The 21,950-nt window shown below is 49.9% G+C and overlaps 1 protein-coding gene across 5 annotated transcripts in view; it reads left to right on the forward strand.

Moving 5' to 3' along the window:
- The window catches only part of ASTN2 (astrotactin 2), a 325,746-nt gene that overhangs the window by 41,737 nt on the left and 262,059 nt on the right, over positions 1 to 21,950 (forward strand). For all 5 annotated transcript variants that reach the window (XM_017829237.1, XM_017829236.1, XM_017829239.1 and 2 more), the window contains exon 2: positions 11,102 to 11,289. In XM_017829237.1, coding sequence (XP_017684726.1) covers positions 11,104 to 11,289 — 186 coding nt within the window. In that variant the 5' untranslated portion in view covers positions 11,102 to 11,103. The remainder of the gene's footprint in view (positions 1 to 11,101; positions 11,290 to 21,950) is intronic.

Below are 21,950 nucleotides of genomic sequence, written 5' to 3' on the forward strand. Positions count from 1 at the left end.
CTGCCTTTTCAAGCTAACATGGAGTTTTCACATCCAGAGTCCTTTGATGCTTGTCTGAGAGCATCAGGGCCCTCTGCTTTCCAAAAGGAGCTCTCCGTGGAAGAGTGATAAATGTGCTTAATTTTTGCAGAGCTTGTAGCCTGGTTTTATCCCAGGATCCGTCTCTTGAGGTTTTATTAGCTGATGGTGTCTGTAGGAAAAAGTCAAAGCGACTAGACAGGAACAGCCATGGAATTGATGTAGGAAGCAAGAGCATGTTTTGGAGATAATGTTTCTCGTTCTTGCCGTGCTACGTGCCGAGTTTAGGCAGTGCCTTTCCAGTCCTGCTGTAGCTTTACAGCTGCTGCCTGCCAAAAAAACCCTCCAGCCGGCCTCCTGCTCGGGCAGGGTGTGAGCTGAACACTCTGACCATGGTGGGTCCTGTGCTCTGGAGCAGGGGACCAGTGACAGGTGACAAATGCCCCTCTCCCTGCCTGTGGCTCTGACAGACCTGGCACAGAGGAGAGCTTGGCTTGGCATGCCAAGGCTCCAGGTGGCAGGAGGGGCCCCGTCTGCTCCGGGTGTGCTGGTGTGGGGAGATGATCACCCTTCCTTTGAATCTGGGAGGGAGACAATTTGCAAACATGTGTTGATGCGTTCCCGTTGGAAGCCAGGCACTAAATCATCACCTTGCAGCTTTGAATGCAGATTCATCCAGGGAACCTATTTAATTAGGGGATAAATTTAGAAATCAATTATTTGAAGAAACAGTTTCTTTCCCTCTAATGAGGCTGCAAGGATTCATCCCCCTCTGCCACTTTCCCATGACCTTTGTGTATGCAGATCAAGGGTGGAACTGCTCTTGTGTCTCAGTGTAGATCTCCCTTTTTGGTACAGCTTTCCAGGAGACTTGTTAGGAGAGAAAATGGGGGTACAGCCATGAAACCACACTGCTTTTGGATCTTATGGTGTGGTAATGGTGGGGGCACCAGGTCCACTGGTAACGTGGACATGGGTTAGCCTTTCCTAATGGGGAAGGGAATGGGAAGCGATCGGAACTTGATGGGAAGGGGAAAATAAAGATGAAGGGCTGGAATTGGGTGGTGGCCCTGGTGTTAATGATGGGAATGAGGGATGTGGGGTGGGAAGAATCCCATTCCACTGATGGAGGATGCTAGGGAACCTGGCTAGGGAAGGAGTGGAACCATATGGGCTGGTGTGGGTTGATGGTGAGTTGGCAAAAGTTCTGCAAAGCCAGGTTGGAGATGGTGTGACAGCAAAGCTAGCCTGTCTGGGAAGATGTGACTCTGGTGGGCTCAAGGTGCCACCAGCATTGGAGGAATGTCTGGGCAAGCACAGTGGCTGGAGACCTCCCTGTGCCTGGCTTGGCTGGGCATCCATGCACCAGCACATCCCAGCACCATCACACCCTGGTGGCATCACAGGCATTGGTCTCCCTGACGCTTGCACGAGGGCTGGCACCCCTGCGTGGGCACAGGGTTTGTAATGACCTGGCCACCCCTGGCAGCACATCAGGGCTCTCTAGTGACCCAGGCCCACTCTCTGTTTCAGCAGGTGAAGCCCCTGTGGCACGGCTGTGTCTGCCTGTGCACTGCTGGAGGAAGGGACCCTGCTTGTGCCGGGCTGGGTGGTGACTGCCTGTGTGAGGTTGTGGCTGCTTCAGGCTTTGGTCTCTGCCACTTTGTCGCCTCTAATTTCTGACAAATTGCTCGGTTTCTCTTGTGCCTTACCCACTTTTAAATGGGGAAAAATTATTTTGCCCCCAGGCTCCGAGAAGCCTTAATAAATGTGGCTGCTTTTATTATTTTGGATTTTAATGTCTCCTCATCTTGCGATGCCACTTTCCGAGCCCTCCAGCGACTTGCTGTGCTCTTAGATCAGCTGCTTTGAGTCCGGTTCATTTCAGTGTGAGTCAGTCCAGGGAGAGGTGAGGATTTTCACAGCTAATTTCAGGGAACCCTTTTGCTTCTGGCAGCTGGATGGTTTGCAGCCTCCCACTGCAGCCTTTGGCTGCAGAGCTGAGCCTGCCCAGGTGGTCTGTCTTGCTCAGGAGTGTCTGGCACTCCAGGATGGCATTTTCAGGGGGCAGCAGCCTGCTCTCCCATAGCCCTTGTTGGGGTTTTCTCCTTTCCTGAAGAAACCCAGTGGTGCTTGGCCAACAGCAGGCTGTTGGTGTGTCCCAGGCTGATGGAGTCTCTCTGGGTCGTGGGTAGATAAACGTGCAAGGTCAGTCCTTGGCTGAAGTGTAACAGTCAGAGAGAAGTGACTTTTCTGTGAAGTTACAAGAACTTGATGAATTTGGAGTTTCTGCGGAGCCAGATACTTGGGTGGTACCTGGGATGCTCTGGGGGCTTCCTGGAGAAGAGATAAGACCTTTAATCCTTTTTAACCCCTGTGGGTGTGTGCCTTGACAGCAGGGAAGGGACCCTCTTAGTGTAGGAGCCCCATCATGATCCATGTGGAGGGGCTCTGGGAAATACTCATTCCTGGTAACTGATATTTTTGCTTATTTGGGCAAGGGAGTGTATGTCCAGAATTTTCAGGCTACTTGGTTTTTGATACACTCACCTGGTGCTCCAGGTGACACACAGGCTGAAGATCCCAAGTAATCCACTTACTGTTTTTTTCCTGAAAATGTCCAGCTGGCTCCCTCTCCTTGGAGAAGGACATCCATGCCTCAGGAGGTGGAACTATCCTTGTGTTTGTCTCTGGAGAAGGCAACTAGACCTCCTCTCTCCTGCCCTGCTTTCTTCTACTCCTCTGCCCATCCCACCTCCCCACTGGGAGGGGAAGTCTCTGGAGGAACCATTCTAGAAAAATTACTTCACAGTCTGGCAGTGCCCTGAGCTATCAAACTACCTTATCATTTTAAGAGGTCTGTTTCCCAAAGAGAGACATTTAAAAATGCAGAGAGGTTATAAAGCACTGGGCTAGTTCTGATCAAGCTCAGAGTGACACTCACCCCTCAGGGCTGGCGCTCTCTCCCCGGTGTACCTGTGCAGAGAGGCAGATGCTGTGAAGTGAACACACCTCTCTGCCTTCTTGTGGAGCCTGCCTGGCTTTGCCACGCTCTTCAAGAATAGGTCACGTTGCCCTTCTGCTCCTGTCACAGCTTGTAGGGAAGACAAGAGCATTCCCTCTCTGTCCCTTTGCCTGTGTGACAGTCCTGCTCTGTCCCAGTGCCCACCCTGCTGTGCTGAGCTGCCCTCTGCCCCCTCTGCCCTGCTCCCAGCCCTCAGCTCCTGCAGAAACTCATAGAAAAAGTTGCAGGTGCCACTGTTACCTGTACAGGCAAGAGGCTGTAGGGGTGGTTTTCCAAAAATGAAATGTTTTCCCTTTGCACAAGCCTTATCCAGTGCCATAATGACTCCCGGGGCTACTCCTCTGCCACGGTGTCTGTGTCTGAGGTGCTGCTGGCTGCCCTGGGAAAAGGCATCCCCACCCCAGCCTCACTGGTGACCAGGAAAAGAAACCAAGAGGGATGCAGGCAGGGGGGCACTGGCTGGGCACCTGCTCCCTTCTGCTGTGGGATTTGGGTTAAACTATCAGCAGGACCCATCTGGCCATGTTTCCCTGTCCCAGCATTTCCTGCTGGCTCGGGGACCATGTGCTGCTGCTGCAGGTAATGGTCCCTTCCCTGCGCCTTCCCACCCAGCTGCCTCCCTCGTGCCTCCTCAGCTGCAGTGAAAAACCAAGAGAGTGGTTATCACACACAGCAGCTCCTCTCAGTAGCCTCCAGTTGTGTCATTGGACACTTCAGATCTGCTCAGGCTCCAGGCAAAGCTCCGGTGTCACCCCGCAGGCACTGATCTGCAGTGGTGAGCAGGGGCACTCCAGCACCTCCACTTAGCTGAGCTCTGCCTGGCCTTGAGGATTCAACAGCGCTCAGGGCTGAGCAGCCTTGCCTGCCCTGATGCAGATCTGCTCATCTCCTGCCCGTTGCTGGGTTTTCTGAGCCAGGACATCCCTATGGTCTGCATGAAAACCTGTCTCACGTAATCCACCCTTAACACAGCGCTGGGCCAGTGTTGGGTGCCTGTTACCTGCAGAAAAGCTTCAAAATCAAAGGCACTGATTCCTCTAACAGAGATTAATAATTGGACCATGAAAAAATGATGCTTGTACCTTTCAGGTAGACTTTTTTCTCCTCATTTATCAGGTCTGTCTCATGTTGGTTTTGAGGATCTGAATTAAGTGGGGAGCAGAAGATTTTCACAGCTTTCCTTGTGCATCTCCACAGCGGCAGATTTCATGGACCAGCAGCTTTCTCCTCTGACACAAGGGACCTTCTTCCTCTCATCTTCTTGTGCTCTTTCAGCAGTGAGCCCTGTGCTTCTCCAGGGTGAGCCAGGAAGCTCCGGAGAAGTGGCAAAGCATGAGCTTTTTCAGTAAAACCCTAAAGCAGCTCCAAAGCAAACTCCTGTTCCTTAACAGAGGGGTGGGGATTGGGGAAGAAGACAGGGCTGGAGGGCAAAATCTGTGCATCAGGGCACCCCTATCACACCCATCCCTCTTACACTCTGCCCTTCATCTCCACAGGATTCACAAGAGAGGCTCTGGTGCTTGAAGTCACATTCCTTCACCTTATTTTTAAGCATCAGCCGGATGGATGGCACCATGGAGGGGCTGTGGCTGAGCACCCCCAGTGCTGCTCCAAGCCTGAGTGCCTCATCTCTCTGGGAAAGCCTCACCCAGGAGCACTCTCCCAGCTGCCCTCCCATCCCTGGTGTTTCTCGTTCAAACAGAGGTGACTCCTGTCCAGCTGAGTGCCAGCAATTCCCATAGGATTGGCTGAAGGGGCAGTAGCCCCGTCTGCCTGCACGCAGGTCAGGGGGAGCCTCTGCTGACGGATAAAGATGGAATGGAAGGGAATTGAAAGTCAAAGGGCCCTGTAATAATTTTGGAGTGCCTGAGGCACCACGCTGAAGGCCCAGCATTATAAATAAGGGTAATGTACTAGAGCCTGAACTGCAATGAAAGCAGCTGCAGGAGCACCGAGCTTCTCTGAGGTGTGGAGTCAGACTGTGATCTGTAGGCAGCACAGGCAAATCAATATCCCCTCCCTGGCATGTACAGGGACCCTGAAGCCTGGGATTAGAAAGGCTGAAGGGATGTGGGGATGGTGCAGAGGACTCTGGAGCTGAGATGAAGAGAGCTGTGTTGGAGAAGCCCAACCCTCTGGTTGTCTGGGATTGTTTGGAGGAGAGCCTGGAAGGGGCTGACTCTGTCCTCCCTGCTCATCCAGCTCATCTCCTGGACCATCTCTGGATGATGCAGTCTGCTGACCTCTTGCTGCATTTCACAATAATTACATCTACCTAAAGTATTTTCTTAAAAAAAACAGCGGGGTCCCCCCATGGACCACCCCTAGACCAAGGCTGCCTGAAGCCCTCCTCCATCCAGCACCATCCCTGGACACACACCATGTCTTGGATTTGTCAGTGCTGCGTTAATGATGATTTTTAGAGGGATTTTCTAACCCAAACAATTCCATGATTCTGTGTCCCTGCAGACACGCACAGCGCCGGAGCCACCCCTGAAATGCCCTGCGGGTGCAGCACTGTGTTCTCACAGACAGGGGCTTTGAAAAGAGATGATCAGAGGGAGCTTGTCATCTTTTTTTCCCCCCTTTCTTAGACTTCTGAGCTTCTCCATTACCTTTTACGATCTGCAGCTGCGTTCGTGTGCTGCCCCAGGGAGTGCTGCGAGGGGAGAAGGGGAGGAGGTGTGGAGGGGAAGAAACACGTTAAAAACCCAGCAGCGGGGAAGGGGAAGAAAAAAACCTGAGCTAATGATTGAGATAAAAAAACCCCCACCACGTTGCCACCAAAAGACCCAAACCCTTAGAACTCTCTGGGTCTGTTTGACTGCAGAATAGCCCCCTGGGGAGCAGGGGGGAAGCCCCATTACTAGAGTAGTTTCGGAACTAGTCTGCACAGAGTGTGATAATCTATTCCGCAGGGAGCAATCCTGCGCTGGCAAGGGCACTGGGGAGAGCTCTCTGTTTATGACTTTCTGCATAAATTTGGTTTATTAGCATAAGTGGTAGCTAGCACCGAAGAATCTCTAAACCAACACTTCGCTGGAGGTTGGCGCCTCTGGAGAACATTAACTCAGAAGAGCCCCTGGAATAACAGCGGGAGGAATGGGGTTGCGGGATGAGGGGTGATGAATGGGCAAGAAGAGGATGCCAAGGTTGTAAAAGGAAATACAATGCCTAAACAGATCTCCAGCTTTTGCTCTGCCAGCAGATTAAGACACTGAGTTGTGCAGGTGAGCTGATGACGCCTGGCTGCAGGGTGCAGGTCCTGCTGGGATGAAGCAGGTGGGGAGGAAAAAAGGCAGGAGGAGCCTGGATCCGTGCACTGGAAATTACTCACTGGCTTCTCACCCGTCACACCAAGGACTTGGTACTTATAGGAAGGGAGCCCAGCAGGTCCCAGGGTCTGAGCAGCACTGGGGAGGAAGCACAAGGAGGGTTTGGTTATCCGGGGGCGGGGAGCTGTGCGGGGATGAGCAGCCGTAAGCAAAACGGCTTATTTTAATAATGACCTTCAAGAATGAAATAAAAATACAATAATCATGGTAGATTAGCGAGAACAAGCCAATTAAATACAAAACGGGCTTTGTAAAACGCCATGACAGAGAAGGCAGGGCTGCAGCCTCCCGAATAACTGATGAATGTTGAAGCATTGCATAAGGTCTGGGAGGGGGGGACTGGGGGCAGATAGTGAATATTTCAAGCCTGGCAGCCTTCCTTGGAGAAGGCAGAGGTGAAAAGGCTTTTTCTGCCTTCAGTGAAAGCCAGTGGGAGGGGGGAGAGGAGGGAGGAGGTGGGTAGGACGGCCAGTAGCCCGAAGGCATGGAGTAACAATCCTCCAACTTTAATATCTGCTGTTTCGTTTTATATTCATCATGTCAGCATAATCTGCTTTTATGGGAATCGTCTTGGTCCCCAACCAAATGCATTTAGGCCCTTTTGCTTTTAAGTTTGATTGTAATACAACTTGAAGACTTCAATGAAATGTTTGTATGTAAGGTTTGTAGCAACAGCAAAGGGAAAAATGGAATTAGAGCATTGTTTGGAAGGGATCTTGCTGTGGTCACTGCTGTCCCCTGCCTTGTCCTAGATGAGCACGAACTCACATTGGGGACTGAGCCTTAAGAAGGGTTTAGTTGGATTGCTTGTTTTATTTCCAAGGAAAACGTTGGAAGTTGTAGTTTTATGAGGCACAGAGCTTCAGGAAGGGCAGAAACGGAGAAAATGCCCTGTGTGCCCTTTTCTTAAATTCAAACCATCCTCAGGTGGTGTTGAAGGCTGGTGGGTGCTGCCCCTGAGCTCAGCTGAGCTGCCTGATGGGAAATGCAGGGCAGGTGTGAAGAGCTGAGGAGGCAGCTGGGGGAGGCTGGAGTGGAGCCATTTCTGCTGGTGTTGCAAGGGGGAACGGGTCCTTGGATCCTCTGCTCTGGGATGGAGAAATGTGGTTGCCTGGGGCCTTTGGACGGGGAGAAGGGAAGGAGTCTGGCTGGCTGCTGCAGGGAATGAGGACCCTCATATCCCTTCTCTGCTGCTGAGCACAGTGAGCAGGTAGGAAGATGGCATGGCAGATGTTTTATGATCTGTTTGGCTGTTTTACTCGGTGTTTTACCCACAAAGCTGCGTTTGAGCCCCATCTGAGAGCTCCCCATCTGCTGGATACTGAGATTTTAAACAGCTATAGTCCACAAGTGCTTTTTCCATTGCTGCCCATTTAAAACCTTAACTGTATCTCATTCAATTTTGGTGCAGGAATGCCCTTAATTTGTTCCAAAAGCATTGGAAAGCTCTGATAACAGGCAATCTTGCTGCAGACTATTACATCCCTTCTGATGGACGGGCTATCAGTGCTGTAAGTACTGTGCAGATAGAGGAGTGACAACGTGTGTCCAGTGAAACACAGGCAGTGGAGTATTTGTGTCAAGTACACGAGGCCAAGAAACTTCCCTGTGTTTGGATATTGAAGAATTCAGCAGCTACAGGGCTTGAAAAGGCTTTTTTTTTATTGTGAGTAGTGAATTTGATGGAGTTTCATCATGTCCTGGTGATGCTGGGGGGGTAATAAGTGTCCTGCAATGAGGGTTCAGGGGGTATTGAGCACACAGGTGTTTATAAATGTCTGGGAACAGGTATCCAGGCTTGGCAAGTCAGTGTTTGTCACAAACTGCCTGGTTACTGGGTTTGCTTAAAATTGTGAAATGAATGTTAAATTGAAGTTTCTACTTTTGGAAGAGACCTTTTGAAAATGAAACAGGCTTATCTTCAGTCTAGGCTAAAATCCAAAAAATTGCCTATATTTCAGAAGTCCTGAGAAATGTTCTCTGTGATCCTTTTAAACGTCCCATGCAAAAAAAAATGTGTGTGTAAGGGAAAAAAAAATTGGAGAAAGATTGACCCTGGAGGTTTTCTTTTCCCTGCCTCCCTACTGTGATGTAGCCTTTGGAACTGTAGCAGTGGGGTCCTGGTGGCACCCACGTGGGGTCTATGCTGTGGGTGATATAACCTCCTTCCTGAGCTCTTTTGGGAAGGTCTGCTGCAGGGATGTGTGTGTGATGAGTGTGTAATGCTGTAAATCATCCCCTCCTGTGGGTGGCTGTCCCCCTGGACAGAATTAAGATTATGGCTTTGCATAACAGTCTGTCCCTTGATGCTTCTGTGCTCTCCCAAAGCCCTGTTTGCCTCTGTGGATGATCATGGATTTCTACTGCAGAGATGAGCGAGTGCTTCTGCTCCTAAAAGTAGCATTTGTTTTGATTTTAATTAGACAAGGAGATGTTTTTCTGTACAGACCTTTGAAGTATTGCTGGGAAGGCGATTGCAATTAAGGAGCCTTGATACTCCTCTCATTTTGTTCTTTTACTGCTGTAAGAAACCCTCTGCTTTAGCCTTTTTGGGATGAAGAGACACAAGACTCATTTCGTGAGGTTCCCAGATCTTGCAGAAGCCGCTGTCCTGCAGTGAGAGCCTCGGGGCTGCTGTGATTTACAGGTTACAGAGGGCAAGCAACAACACCTCTTGCTCCTGATTTGCTCCAGCAAACAGCTCTTTTTATTAGAGGAGGGAAGGGTCATTAGGAGAGATGTCACAGCAGTGACAGAGATGTGACAGGGAGCTCACAGGTCCCCCCTGAAGGACAAGTGTGGGCTCCTGATGGATCCATGCAGGATTAGGAGCTGTTTGGTTTTTCTCTGTTGGGTGCTCAGGTGCCCACAGGGATTGGGGATAAGGACTGGAGCTGTGCCGGGAGGGCAGAGGCAATGAGCAAACTCCTCTGATGAGATGGAGGTGCCAGCGCAGCAGCTCAGGTGTGTCAGCAGGGTAAAAAGTGAGGTGCTGAATCTGGGAGTTGGCAGTAATGGAGTGACCTTGTCCCTGCCCTCAGCCCTGCAGCAAGAGAGGATCCTGCAGGACCTGCTGTGGCATGATGGGGGCTGCTCTGTGAGCAGGTTGGTTGGCTCTGTTTTGATCCATGATAGAAAGCCTGGAGCTTGCTACTGGAAAATGTATTGATTTTTAGGGGTGAGAAAAACTGCTCCTGAAAGATCAAGAGGGTTTTTTTGTTGGGTTCTGATGTGGGTGTGTAGAAGTAGAAATGCCTGCTCCTGTAGCCTGAGTGGCTCCTCACCAGCCAGCACCCAAGTGTCTTGAAGCATCTTTCCTGCAAGGTGTGGGTGACTCCTCAGGACAGACTCAGCTGGGTTTGTTCCTTCCTGGATGTGCTTTTGCCCAGCTGGGTTCAGGATAATGAAATGCCAAATGCCACCACCATTCCCTGGCTGCTTTGCCAACAGGGGAACAAGCCCTGTCCTCCCTGCTTGACCCTCTGTGGCCAAGGTGTGGAGGAGAAGGAGGACCTTGTCTCTGTGCCCACCGTGGTGCCAGGAGTCTCTGAGCTCGTACTCTTGGCTGTTCTGGAGCAGACACACCTGCAGACAGTGTGTTTGTGCTCTGTTATAGCTGGTTGCTCTTCCCAAACAGGAGGGAATTGAATTTGGGTCTCCCTCAAAGCAGGTGACTGCCGACGCTGTGGGCCCAGTGACTAAGAGGACCTGAATTGCTTCCCATTGCTTATATCACAAATGGGAAAACAAACACACAAAAAAAAAAAAAAAAGAGGTGGTGGAAGGAGAAATATTTTGGCTCCTTTTGTGCTTGTTTTTTTGGGTTTGTTTTTTATTTTTTTGGGTTTTGATTCAGCTGCCAAACTGCCAAATCTGCTCTGTGCAGATCCGCTTGCAACGTGATGGGCAGCTGAGGAGCTGTCAGTGCTCCTGGCCCAGGCAGGAGCTGCAGCTGAGGCTGGGAGGTGCTGCCTCTGCTGGGACTGCAGGTCTGGGGCTGCCCTTTGTGTTGTCCAAGCCCCTGATTTGGTGGAGTGCCCTAGGTCGGGGAGGCCGACATAGTGGATGTGCTGGGGTGCTGTAATCCCAGCTCCCAGGGTGCTTGTGGTGTAAATCAGAGTTAGGTGGGATGTGAAACCAACAGAAGCTGCAGAAGGTGACCAAGAGATGCAACCCCAAGGTCAATAGATATTTGTTAAGCCTGGTGCTCGTGGTCTGTGCTGGGAACATCCCTGTTCAGTACAGCTGAGGTGCTGCCTTGCACCTGGAGGAAGGTTTCCACTGTAATGCCAGCAAAGTGTGGACTGGTGTCTGCATCCTGCAGAGTGTCCTCCCTGTGCTGACTCACAAAGCTCCCTTGGGCTTGGCTGCAGGTCCTTGGGAGCTCCTTCCAGCCTGTTTCCTTGGAGAGCTATAGGAGGTTAAAGGCAACCTGTGTAATGTGTTCTTTACTGTTGCTGCCTTCCTAGTCTAGAAATCCCAAAGCACTCTGTAGCCCCTTGCTTTTTATTAAGGAAGACAAACTTTACTGTTCACATTTGGGGGAAATAGCAGGCAGAGGCTAAAAAATAATGCTCCAGCTCATCCTGTAGATGATGATATAGAACCAGTACCGGGGTAAAACTCAATCTCAATTTCCTGGATCGTTTAGAGTAATACCTTTGAGCGTTGTGGAAAAAAACAACTGATCCTCACGTCCTCCTCGTGTGTTTTGCCCCTGCAGAGATGTCGGGGACCGTGGCTGACATCTCGCTGGTGCACTGGAAGCAGCAGTGGCTGGAGAACGGCACCCTGTACTTCCACGTCTCCATGAGCAGCGCCGAGCAGCTCTCCCGGGCCACCCCCCCCAGCCTCCAGGAGCCCTCGGAGATAGTGGAGGAGCAGATGCACATTCTTCATATCTCAGTCATGGTGAGTCAAAGCTGCCAATGGCATCGGAGGGGACAGAGAACCCCCTTGGAGGAGGGGGCTGGCGGCCAGGTCGTGGTAAGAGGCGGGCGACAAGGAGCATGGTGGCAAGTTTGGTTTGCAAATGTCTGTGTCCCTTCTTGGCTGGGTCTCCAGAAAGGGAGAGATGTGTTTGAATGGGCCAGAAAAAAAAAAAAAAAAAGAGTGTCTGGTCTTCTGAGAAAATGAAACAAAATCAAGCAACAGAGAGTGGGGAAAAAGCTGCTGGGAGGGTGACAAGGATCCTTGTGGTTCCTCTTTGTCTCTGCTGGAAAGTGGTGAGGTGTCAGTGGAGTATTTCTCCTTGGTCTTGCATTTTGATCTGTTCAAAAGCAAGATTTTGGACTTGGTCATTTCTTTCTGAAACTGAATTTTACCTGTTCAGTGAATAGAGGCTGCAGCATCTCTTGCAAAGGACAAGTCTGAACTAAAAGTAAAAAGAGGGTCCAGGTGCTTTCAATATCTCCATCTCAGGTGTTTGTGACCTTTTATTAACAGGTTGTGGATGTGCTCTATTGCCTTTTGAAGTGCTTGTTTTGGTACTGTATGAGGTGGTTGCCAACATATTTGGATCTGATCCATCAGTGTTCTGTTTTAGAGCTCCATCCATGAAATGAGACTCAGGGTACTGTCCCTTAAGTCCCATCAGATAAACTGTGAATAAAAGAAAAAAAGAAGTTAGGTTTGTATGTCCAGTGTGTGTGCATGTCATCTGTTTGCCCAGAGAAAGCCTCTTATGGCACTGGGGATCCTATCACAGCCACCCTGCAAAAGGTGAAACTGTTCATCTCTTGAAACCTGTGCATCATCTCCACAGCTTCTGTCCTTTGTTTTGGAAGGAGGAACAGAGACAGTGCACAAAATCTGTACTTTTTTTCATTTTACAAGTGGATATTTGGCTTTTACAACTTAAATCTGGTTTTTTTGAGTGTCTAAGCATTTGTCAGTGGGGCTTTAGATTGGGCACTGTGTGTGAGCATGGAGAGAGGCTTGGCATTGAGGCTGTTGGGCGAGATAAGATGTAGGGTGGCAGAAGGAAAAGGAATTGTGGACTGCAGCTTATTGGGTTGGATGGGGAATGGTTTTATGCCCTGCTAAAGATGTCAGTGGGATGGAGTATTGCCACATGGAGGAAGGGTTAAACTTGTATACTTGGAAAATGAGCCTGAATATATAAGGGAGAGACAGAGCAAGGAAGGAAGACAACGGGAATACACGTGTAGGTGTGAAAAGCTCGATCCTGGTTTGAGTGTGGGACTGTTTGGCTGTTGTGGCAAACCTGAGCTACAGAGACACGGCCCGTGTCTGGAGGGAGACACTGTCTCTGGAGACTGGTGATTCCTGCTCGAAATGCAGGTTTTCTTTAGTGGGGAGGGACTCAGTCCTGATCCACAGCACTTGCTAAAGCTGCTCTTTCTACAATACAACAGGATTGTAGTGGGTTGATGCTTAGAGAGAAAGTTCCTGGGAGAAGTTGCTGCCCAGAGCCTTCGTTTGCTGCACCTCAGAGCGGCAGCAGCGGTGCCAGCGGGGTGGAGGTGATGGCATTGCTCTGCATATCCCAGCAGGAATGTTTCTGCCCCCTGATCCCAGGTCAGCCCGTGAAGATGTGCAATGCCATGGGAAGCATTTTCATGGGAGCATCCATGGCTTTGTTGTGAGAGTTAATTCCTGCCCTGAGCCTCTCCTCCCTTCTGCAAAACCAACGGGAAGACAGAAGAGAAGGAGGCATTCCTTCCACACAGAATGAGCTGTAATTATGCTTTCTTTGTCAATCCTGGTATTCCTTGCAGCAGGAGCCAAGGTTCCAGGCAGGGATAGGAGTCTGGGATGGGATCTGGACTGCACACTTGGCCCTGGGGAGTCAAGAGCCCTGCAGATTCCTTCCCTGAATCAGGATTGCAGCACAGGCTTGAAACTTTGCCCAGATTTTTCAGAAGGTTCATTAACTTTTTGAGTGAACCTGAGCCAAGTTTTGAGTTACCAGCAAAGATAATTGTGTGTTTTGTTATTTTTCATTTTTTCCTCCTTAAGACCACATGGAGTTGTGTAGCTGAAATAAAATGGGCACAATTATTTGTATGTTGGCTGGAATATTTCACCCAGCTCCTCGGGCTCAGTTCAGGTTGCTTTCCCACTCCTTTACTTTGTTCCTTGACCCCAGCTAATTCACAGCCCAGAAAGCCCTCATCACTTGAGTTCCCTGGCCATGCTGTGTTTGGCATGGGGTGCTGTGGGCATCCCCTCCTGTTCCCATTCCAACTGTGTCTTTATCCTTTTTGCCTCGAGATGCAGCTGGACATCCCTGGGATGCTTCTCAAATACTTTTCCTTCCTCTTCCCACCATGAAGCCCAATGTCTCCCGAGTGTTCTCTATAGACTAAAACACCATTCCTGCTGCAGATGAGGAATTCTAGCCCACCCTAGCACTGCCTTGGGGTTTCAGGCTCTGTGTGCCTGTTCATCATCAGCCCAGCATCCCGCTGGGCAGGACAGGAGACACGGGAAAGGGCTTCCTTCCATCCCCTTTAAGTGGTTGTAACACTTGCTTTTTCTTGTCTTCTCCTTCTCCATCTGAGTTACAGGAGCTGGGGAAGGTTTGCCTGGGGGATCTGGCTAATCCCTCACTTAGGGAGCACTGGGCATAGCTTTCTGGGGCAGTGAGATGTCTCTGAGCCGAGCTCCCTCCGATGGGAACGCTGGCTTGGGTTTCTGTGGGTGCTTATGACTTGGCTGGTAGCTCCTGCTCTGCCTGGGGGCTGCAGGGAGGTGTAAATCCTGGGTTTACTCCTCCTTCCAGGGATTTGGGCTGTCGGTGTGTGGCTTTGTGGTTTGGGGTGGCTTTGCCTCCAGTGGAGTGGGATAGGGGCCATCAGTGTCCGTGGCCCCGTGTCCCTGCAGCCACCATCTGCCCCTGCAAAGCACTGAGTGACTGTGACCCTCTTCACACCTCCCTTCCTAAGCTCAAGGGCGTCTTTGACAGCAAAATAATACTTAATTTTTATTTTTTTTCCCCTTTCCTAACTGTTTTTTCTTAATCTCTCCCCAATGAGACATAACATTAATTACTGCAGTTAAAGGGAATTCAGTCTCCATTACTCTCTGCCACTCCTTTCCTCTTGGCTTGAGTATCTGAAATTTGTCTCCCAAATGAAAAGAAGAGAAAAAGGAGGAAAAAACCCAAACAAATATGCAAATGCAAGATTTTATTTATTTACCTTTTTTTTTAGCACAGTGTCAAGTAGAAAGGAATCAATATTTTTGTCATTACGCCTGTTGTGTTTTTTCACCATAATCTCAGCTGTCATTTGGGTTTAATTGTGTTGTTTCCTGTTGTGTGGAAGTAAATCTTATCTGTTTTGGATTAAAATTCAATGAAGGTCACAGCAGCTCGAAAACTTAGCAGGCTGCAGCAATTAATGTTCATTTGGCTTTGATAAATTGGAATGTTCCCCACAATGGGACTGGAGTGGATTTCAGAAGCAATAATTCTTCCATTAACTCAATGATTCCCCGTGTGATGGAGCGTCTTGTCACTGCTCTGTTTGTCATCTGTCACTTCAAGGATCTGGGCATATGCCTGATATGATTTATCATGATTATTGGGGCTGCTTGTGTCAAAACATTTTAAACCACTAATTATTCCAGCCTTGTAAATTGCTGAATTTAACAAAACATAAGAGAGATTTATTTTTTTTTTTTCCTTGTTCCACACCATCTCATGTCCCTGTTTAATTATTGCTTTATCTCCTGCTAAACCCAGCCCAGGGCCGTGTCCAGCAGCATTGGCCCTGGATGGGGGCTGTTTGTCAGGCTCTGGGGGGTGGAGGGGTTGGTCTGGGGGACACAGACACGTTTTATCTTGGCACTGACCCCTCTCTCAGACCTCAATAGGGCCACAACACCCACTGGCTTTGGCAGCCCCGTGGGGATCTGGGATGCAGGTTTGGGAAGAGGATGCAGAGCTGCATCCTGTCCTGCTGACAAAGGGATGGGTTTCCCTCCCTTAAGGCTGTGTGAGTGATGCCAGTAAAAGTCCTGGCTGTGGGATACCAGAGACAGGACCACCCCTGCATAGTGGGAGGGTTGTAAATGCTCTCTGCACTGCCTCTGCTCCAGCAGAAATAAGCTGCCTTTCTTGGTGAGTAGTAATAAGCAAAAGCCCTGTTCCATCTCATGCCATCACCTTGCAAGGGACCATTTCAGTGTCTGGAGTATAAGGTGACCAGAACTCATCAGGCTGCCTTTTAAAATTATTATTTTTTCTTTTTAATGCCTACCTTCTGTTGGCTGTGCTGGAAGCAGACAAGTTAGCTGCTGGTTTCTAGGTCTCCCAGAGGATTTTTTTTTTTAGCACTTATTTGTACGAGTTTCCTTTTTTCTTCTTGTTCCTGATGTTTCCCTAATGATCAGCCATCAGTGCTGTGCTCCATCAGCCCCTGAGCTGGGTATAAAGTCTGCTCTTAGATGCTTCCCTCTGATTTCACATCCTGCTCCGAAGTGGAGCCAGGGAGGGGTCCTGCACCCTGATGAGCTCTGCTGGTGGGTTTTGGGATCACAGTTCCTCAGGGTTACCTCTAGTTCCTTAAGGAATATCCAACAGCAAGGAGGTTTTTCAGAGCTGCTGCTGTCACCATTTTGAAGCTGCCAGCATCCAGCGAGGGTCATGACAAGGGCATTCATGTGCACCCCATCACCTTTTTTTTTTCTGTTCTTCCCTTTTGAAAGCCTGAGATAATTGGGATTGTTCAGCCTGGATAAGAGAAGGCTTCAGGGTGACCTATTTGTGGCCTTTCAGTACCTGAAGGGAGCCTACAAGAAAGAGGGAGAGAGACTATTTACAAGGGCCTGGAGTGACAGGACAAAGGGGAATGGCTTCAAACTGACAGAGAGGAGGTTTAGATGGGATATTAGGAAAAAATTCCTTACTGTGAGGGTGGGGAGGCTCTGGCACAGGTTGCCCAGAGAAGCTGTGGCTGCCCCATCCCTGGAAGTGTCCAAGGCCAGGTTGGACTGGGCTAGTGGGAGGTGTCCCTGCCCATGGCAGGGGGTGGAAAGAGATGAGCTTGAAGGTCCTTTTCAACCCAAACCATTCTGTGATTGCTCTCCTTCCCACAGCTGGATGTAGCATCATACCAGTGCAACTGGGCTTATCCCAGCTTGTATGGGAGGGGAGAGGAGGCTGAAACCCTTTGCAGAGCTGGTGTGATTCCCACTGTCACCAGCAAACAGCTCTCTGAGGGATAACTCCAGATCCTGCAGGCTTTGGACAAATCCACACACAGGCTCCTTCAGCCCCAGCATTCCCTCTGCTTGGCCATCATTTGTGTGGTGCCTTGTTTCCCTACCCAGCAGCATTTTTTCCTCTTTGGTGTAAAACCTCACAATGGATTCACTTCCCTCCCTGCCTTGTGCTTGAGGCTTGCATGGTGGTGTGTCCTGTGGGATTGCTGGCTGCCCCAGTGGATGTAGAATGTTGCTGGAGCCTTACTCTGGCTCCTTGCAGCGTGTCTTGCTGATGGCAGTGTTGGAGCTCCTGTCAGGCAGCTCAATTGGAGAAAAAAAAACCCTGGTGTAAAATGAGTAATGAGGTAGTGAGGAAGGCACAACATCTGTGTCATCATTTCTGCACCAGGAGGTCAACCAGATTCATCAAACATGCACTTCCAGCTTGTGATGTGTTTAGAAATTAATTAAGATAGGGAGAGAATTGCTGCTGCAGCAGATTTTCTTATCTGAGAGGTATTAAAAATCTAAATTGATCTCCAATGAGCTGTTTTTTATTAAAAACCAAAACCAAATAGAAAAGCTCTAAACCCCCACGAGATGGGTTCAATGTTTCCCTGTGCGAGAATCGTCTGTGGGGAGAAGGAGAGGCTCATCCTGGTGTGGATGAGGCACCAGATATCCCCAAATCCCTGGGATGTGGATGGGAGCTGCAGGCTCTGTGCTGATGGCAGACCAAGCCTTCAGCCTCCTCCATTCATCTTCCCCCTCTTCTCCAGTCTCCTTTGCAGAGCCAATATAAACCAGGGACTAAAAGTAGTTAACAGTGTGCTCTTGTATTTAGGGAGTTCATCTGGGGGGGATTTGTCTTTAAATTGTCACTTCTGTGACAATGACACCTGTTCTGTTAATAATTTTTCTCTAATCTCTGGTTTCCACCTTAGCTCCAATGAATACATTAGACCCTTTTTAGCTTTCTATCAGACTTTTCCCCCCCCACTGTGTTAAAATATGTAACTGGAGTGCTTGATTTGCATCTCTGATAAAGCAAGGCTGAATAAATGCTCTTAGTTCATCTGAACTGAGCAGCGAACTAACTTCATGTCATCCCCAGAGCAACTGAAGTTGGCACTGGGGGAAAGCAGCCATGGGAAGCGCTGGGAAGGGGATTGGGTTTTGCAGATGGCATTGAAGGTGTGGGAGGGATCTACAGCCTGAGAAAATTCCCCAGCCTCAACGTGCTGAGGAAAGAGGATAGAGTGGAAAAGAGTAAAAACTCACGTTGGAAAAGTGCTCGGTGTAGTCAGGGGGTGTGAGAGGGGCAAGGGGGATGCTGAAGTCGTGAGGAGATGAAGGAAAAGACACAGAAGGAAGGTTTGGGAAGTGGGGTGGGGAGCACTGGAGCAGTGTGAGCTCGTGGCTCAGGGTGCTGTGTGCCTGCCTTCGCCCCCGTGCCGGGTCCCTCCGGCAGCAGCGAGACGGGTATTTTTATCGGAGTTTGCCGATCTTGGAGTCTCATCTTGAACTTATTCCCTTCCTTCCTCCTCCTCGCTTTTCCTCTTCCCACCATCTGCCTGGGAAAAATACTTGTGCATCCCCAGCGCTGTGGGGTGTAGCTGATTACCTGACCTTTTCTCAGAGCTTTTTTTCCCAGCATAGGTGAGGCAGATGAAAATCTGGGTGTTGATGGGGTGGCTCTGCCTGGAAACTTGATTTCCATCCCCACCCTGCCCAGGCTGGTTCTCATCGAGCTGCTGGGCTCCTGGAGAGAGTAATTCCATGTGGGAGCACCGTGCTAATCCTGTGTGTAAAGTGCTGGGAGTACTTGATTGGTACCTTTGAAACATTGACGTAAACACAGAAACGCTTTGCAGCTCCCAGCCTGGGTCTAATTGCTTTATACTGCCAGGCTCCAAACTACATATGGTGTTAAAATTGTCACGAAATGTTATTCCAGGAAAACTCCTGTGGATGCTGACTTCTCCAGTGATAGCTGGGTGGGGGTGGCCCCTGGCTCTCCGAGGTAATAACTCCGGATGGAGAGTGTTTTCCCAGAACTCAGACCTTGCACTGCCTGCCTTGGGGTGCTCCTTGGCTGAGTGAGAGGGGTGCTGGCAGGGTGTAGGGTGTTGTCCCCTCACCAGCAAGGCTTCTCTGTGCTGGGGGATGTCTGACATGCTTTTTTACCTCTCAGCAGGAATAGCAGCATCTCCAGCTTTCTGTTGATACAGTATGGGCTCTGACCCAGGGCATCACCCAGCTCTCACATCCCCTGTGGGCTTGAAAGCTGGGTTGGTCATCCGACAAGAAGCGAAATGTCTTACTTTTTTCCCTTCAAACCTTCTGTTATCTGGAGATCTTGCTTCCCTCAGTTGTTACTCGTGTTTGAATGCGAGCTGGAAGTGTTTGCATCCGTTCAAGTGTTGTCGGTGTCAGGTGCTGGCTCGTGAGAAGGTGAACTGTGCTGAACCTCATACAGAACAGCTTCGAGGTGGTTGTGAAAGATGTGGCATTACAGCACTACAAAAGGCTGAATTTTCATTTGATTGGCAAATCTTGAAGATGGGAGTAAGTGTTAATGGCAGGATGAAATGCAATATCATATTTGTCCCCAGAAATATATTTCCTCTCAGTTTGGGCTTTCTTTTTTTTCCCCATTTAAAAATAAATTGGACTTGGTTTCGCGAGGCAACTCTATCCTGTGAAAAGGCAGAGCGCTTTTTGTTCGGGGAAGTGTCAGAATGAAATGTTTCTACTCTTCAGCACTTTTCATATCCTCCCCAAAACCACTTACACTTTAGTTTCAGCTGATGTGAAACTGTCTGAGCAGATAAACCATTCCTGGGAAAACCTTTCCAAGCTGTTTGTGGAGTAACTGTGCCTAAAGCAGAGGAGATGTGCTGCTGTGGGTCTGACCATCACCCTCTGAGTGTCTGTCCCCAGGGCAGGGGATGCTCAGACACCTGCCAGCATGGAACAGGGGGAGGAAGCTCATGTATCCGTGATTTTTCTCTGACCATCATTAAGCTGCTAATTCAGCTGAGCACTTTTTATGTGTGTGCTGCTCTAGGAAGTTGGGCAAAATTCCCACTGGCTTAATTGGGAGGAACATCAGGCCAAGTGTGGTTATTTTTACCTGTCACTGCTCCCACTCCACCTCCTCCCTCCCACCTCCATTCCCCCTGGATGAGGAGGAACAGCTTTTAAAAGGTCTCTGCCAGCTCCGAGCAGCAGCCTCGTCATGAACTCTCATGACGTGCAGCGAAGGAAAAGGGAGAGGAAAAAAATGGAATTATGTTTATTTTTAAAATCCAATTATACAAAACTGTAGGAAAATGACTATTTTCGAAGGGAGCTGATTGACTGGCTGGGCTTTGCCCCAGGTTGGGTGCTCCTGGGGCTGGATTTTTTATGGCAGGGGCTGATAGGGAGTGGGTGGGAACATTGGCCTCTGTTCTGCTGGGACACGCTTGTCTTTCAGAGATTCTGCACTTTTTTCACTGTGTTTCCCTTCATCCAACAGGAAAACTGATGGTTTTCCCTTCTAGCCTCCTTTCTAGCTCCTCAAGGAAGAGGAGTCCTCTTATTTTTTTTTTTATTCAGATGAGAGGAACTTCCCTGCAGGGGGATGGCAACAAAGCTGATGCTTTATTGATGTCAGGTGTCTCCATTTCCCTGTCCAGAGATGTATCTGGTGACCAACTCCTTGACAGCCATTCCTTGGCTGAGCTTGAGCTCTCCTCCTGCCCTGGCCATGGTTTTCCTGCCCTGGCTGTGGTTTTCCTCATTGCACCAAACTCAAGCTCAGGGTGAAAGCAGGGTGGTGGCAGCAGCAGTTGCTGTGGGAGCAGAGAACAGTCCCAGTGTTGTGTTTTGACTGGTACTGTCACTGCCTGCAGCTCCCAGAGCCTGGGCTGGCACAACCAGCTTGTCACTGGTCCTGTTTTGTACCAAACATCTTGAGAATCAGTTACCTGGGGATGTTGGGACTGGTCATGCTGGTTGGGCTGACAGACCTTGTCTCAAAGTATCCTTGGTACAGTTCTGGAGCTACCCTTTCCCAGATCCACCTGGGTCACTCCTGGCTTGTGCTGGGATGAATGCTGCAATTCTCCTCTCTCTCTCCATGTGCTAGAACTGCCTCTGCCACACAGCCCAGCTCATCCTCAGGCTGTCTAGGGGCCAAGGGGGGAGGAGGAGTTGTCAGATGTGTTGTTTTAGTAGCTGCTGCCGTGTCCTGGGAATTGGGGAATAGCCTTGTCAAACCAGAGAAGTGAAGTGACCTGATTCTTCTCCCCCCCCTCAGCCCTGTGTGCCTTGGAAGGGAGGAATGAGTGGGGCTGTTTGATGGCTTGTGTTTCCCCTGTCCCCCCACAGTGGGGGATGTTTGTGTGAGCATCTTGGCAGCTTCTTTATGCTCTGCAGGGAGGGCTCAGACAGACACACAGATTTTTATTTTTTTTTTTTCCCTAACAAGCTGCTCCTGCCTTAGGACACCAACTGCTTTGGATTTGGCTACCACAGTCCCTGTACACTTTGCCCTGGGTCACACTTCACCTGGCCATGCCTTGCCTGTTACCTGGATGGGGGGTTTGGATGTGTGTGCTGCACTCAGGTTGCTCCAGTGCTGGCTGGCTGGGGTTGTCCCCCTGCTCTCCAGATCACTTTACTTCCTTTCTTCTCCCTTGAAAAAGAGGCAGTTAAATGTCAGACTCATCCTGTCCTTCCCTGAGATGCTGTGATGCTCTGGCCACAGGTTCTTTGCCCTTGGTACCCTCTGGGTGCTGGTGAGCTGCTTCCTGCACAGCATCCTCAGCAGAGAGGTCACCTCTGCAGGGACTGCTGAGTGTGCCAGGGAGGAGAGAGGAGGCTTCCCACTGCCCTGCCTTTTTGAGTAGTGAAATTTTGAGGCAAAATCCCTCTATTTCCCCCCTATGCACTCAAGGCTGTCAGCAGAGCTGTGCACCCAGCAGCACTTACCTCTGTGGGCTTACTGGGGTGTGTGCAAGGTCCTGCTTTTGGGGGCTCCATACAGCAGTGTGGGGTGCAGCAGGGCTGTGCAAAATGCAGCTGCTCCCTCCTGCTCATGAAGGAGGCAGTGAGGGGGTCCTGCTTTCCCTGGGCTGGCTGTGGAATGTGGGGCACCTGATGGCTTTGTCCTGTCCACTGAGCAAAGTGATGGCCCCAGGTTGTGCCAGCTCCATCCCCTTGGACATGTTTCCCTTAGCAAGTAGTGTGTTTGTTTTTTTTTTTTCTTTCCTTTTAAAACTTTTTTTTTTTTTTGGTCATGCTCTTCCTCCTTGGCACGCAGGTCAGCGGGGGGGGGGAGGGAGCCTTCAGCCAAGCTCTCCATCACATGTCCCTTGTTTTTTGTGTGTTATTTTTTCCCCACTGCTGCC

Source organism: Lepidothrix coronata, unplaced genomic scaffold (genome assembly GCF_001604755.1).
Source record: "Lepidothrix coronata isolate B3197 unplaced genomic scaffold, Lepidothrix_coronata-1.0 Scaffold160, whole genome shotgun sequence".
Lineage (NCBI taxonomy): Eukaryota > Metazoa > Chordata > Aves > Passeriformes > Pipridae > Lepidothrix > Lepidothrix coronata.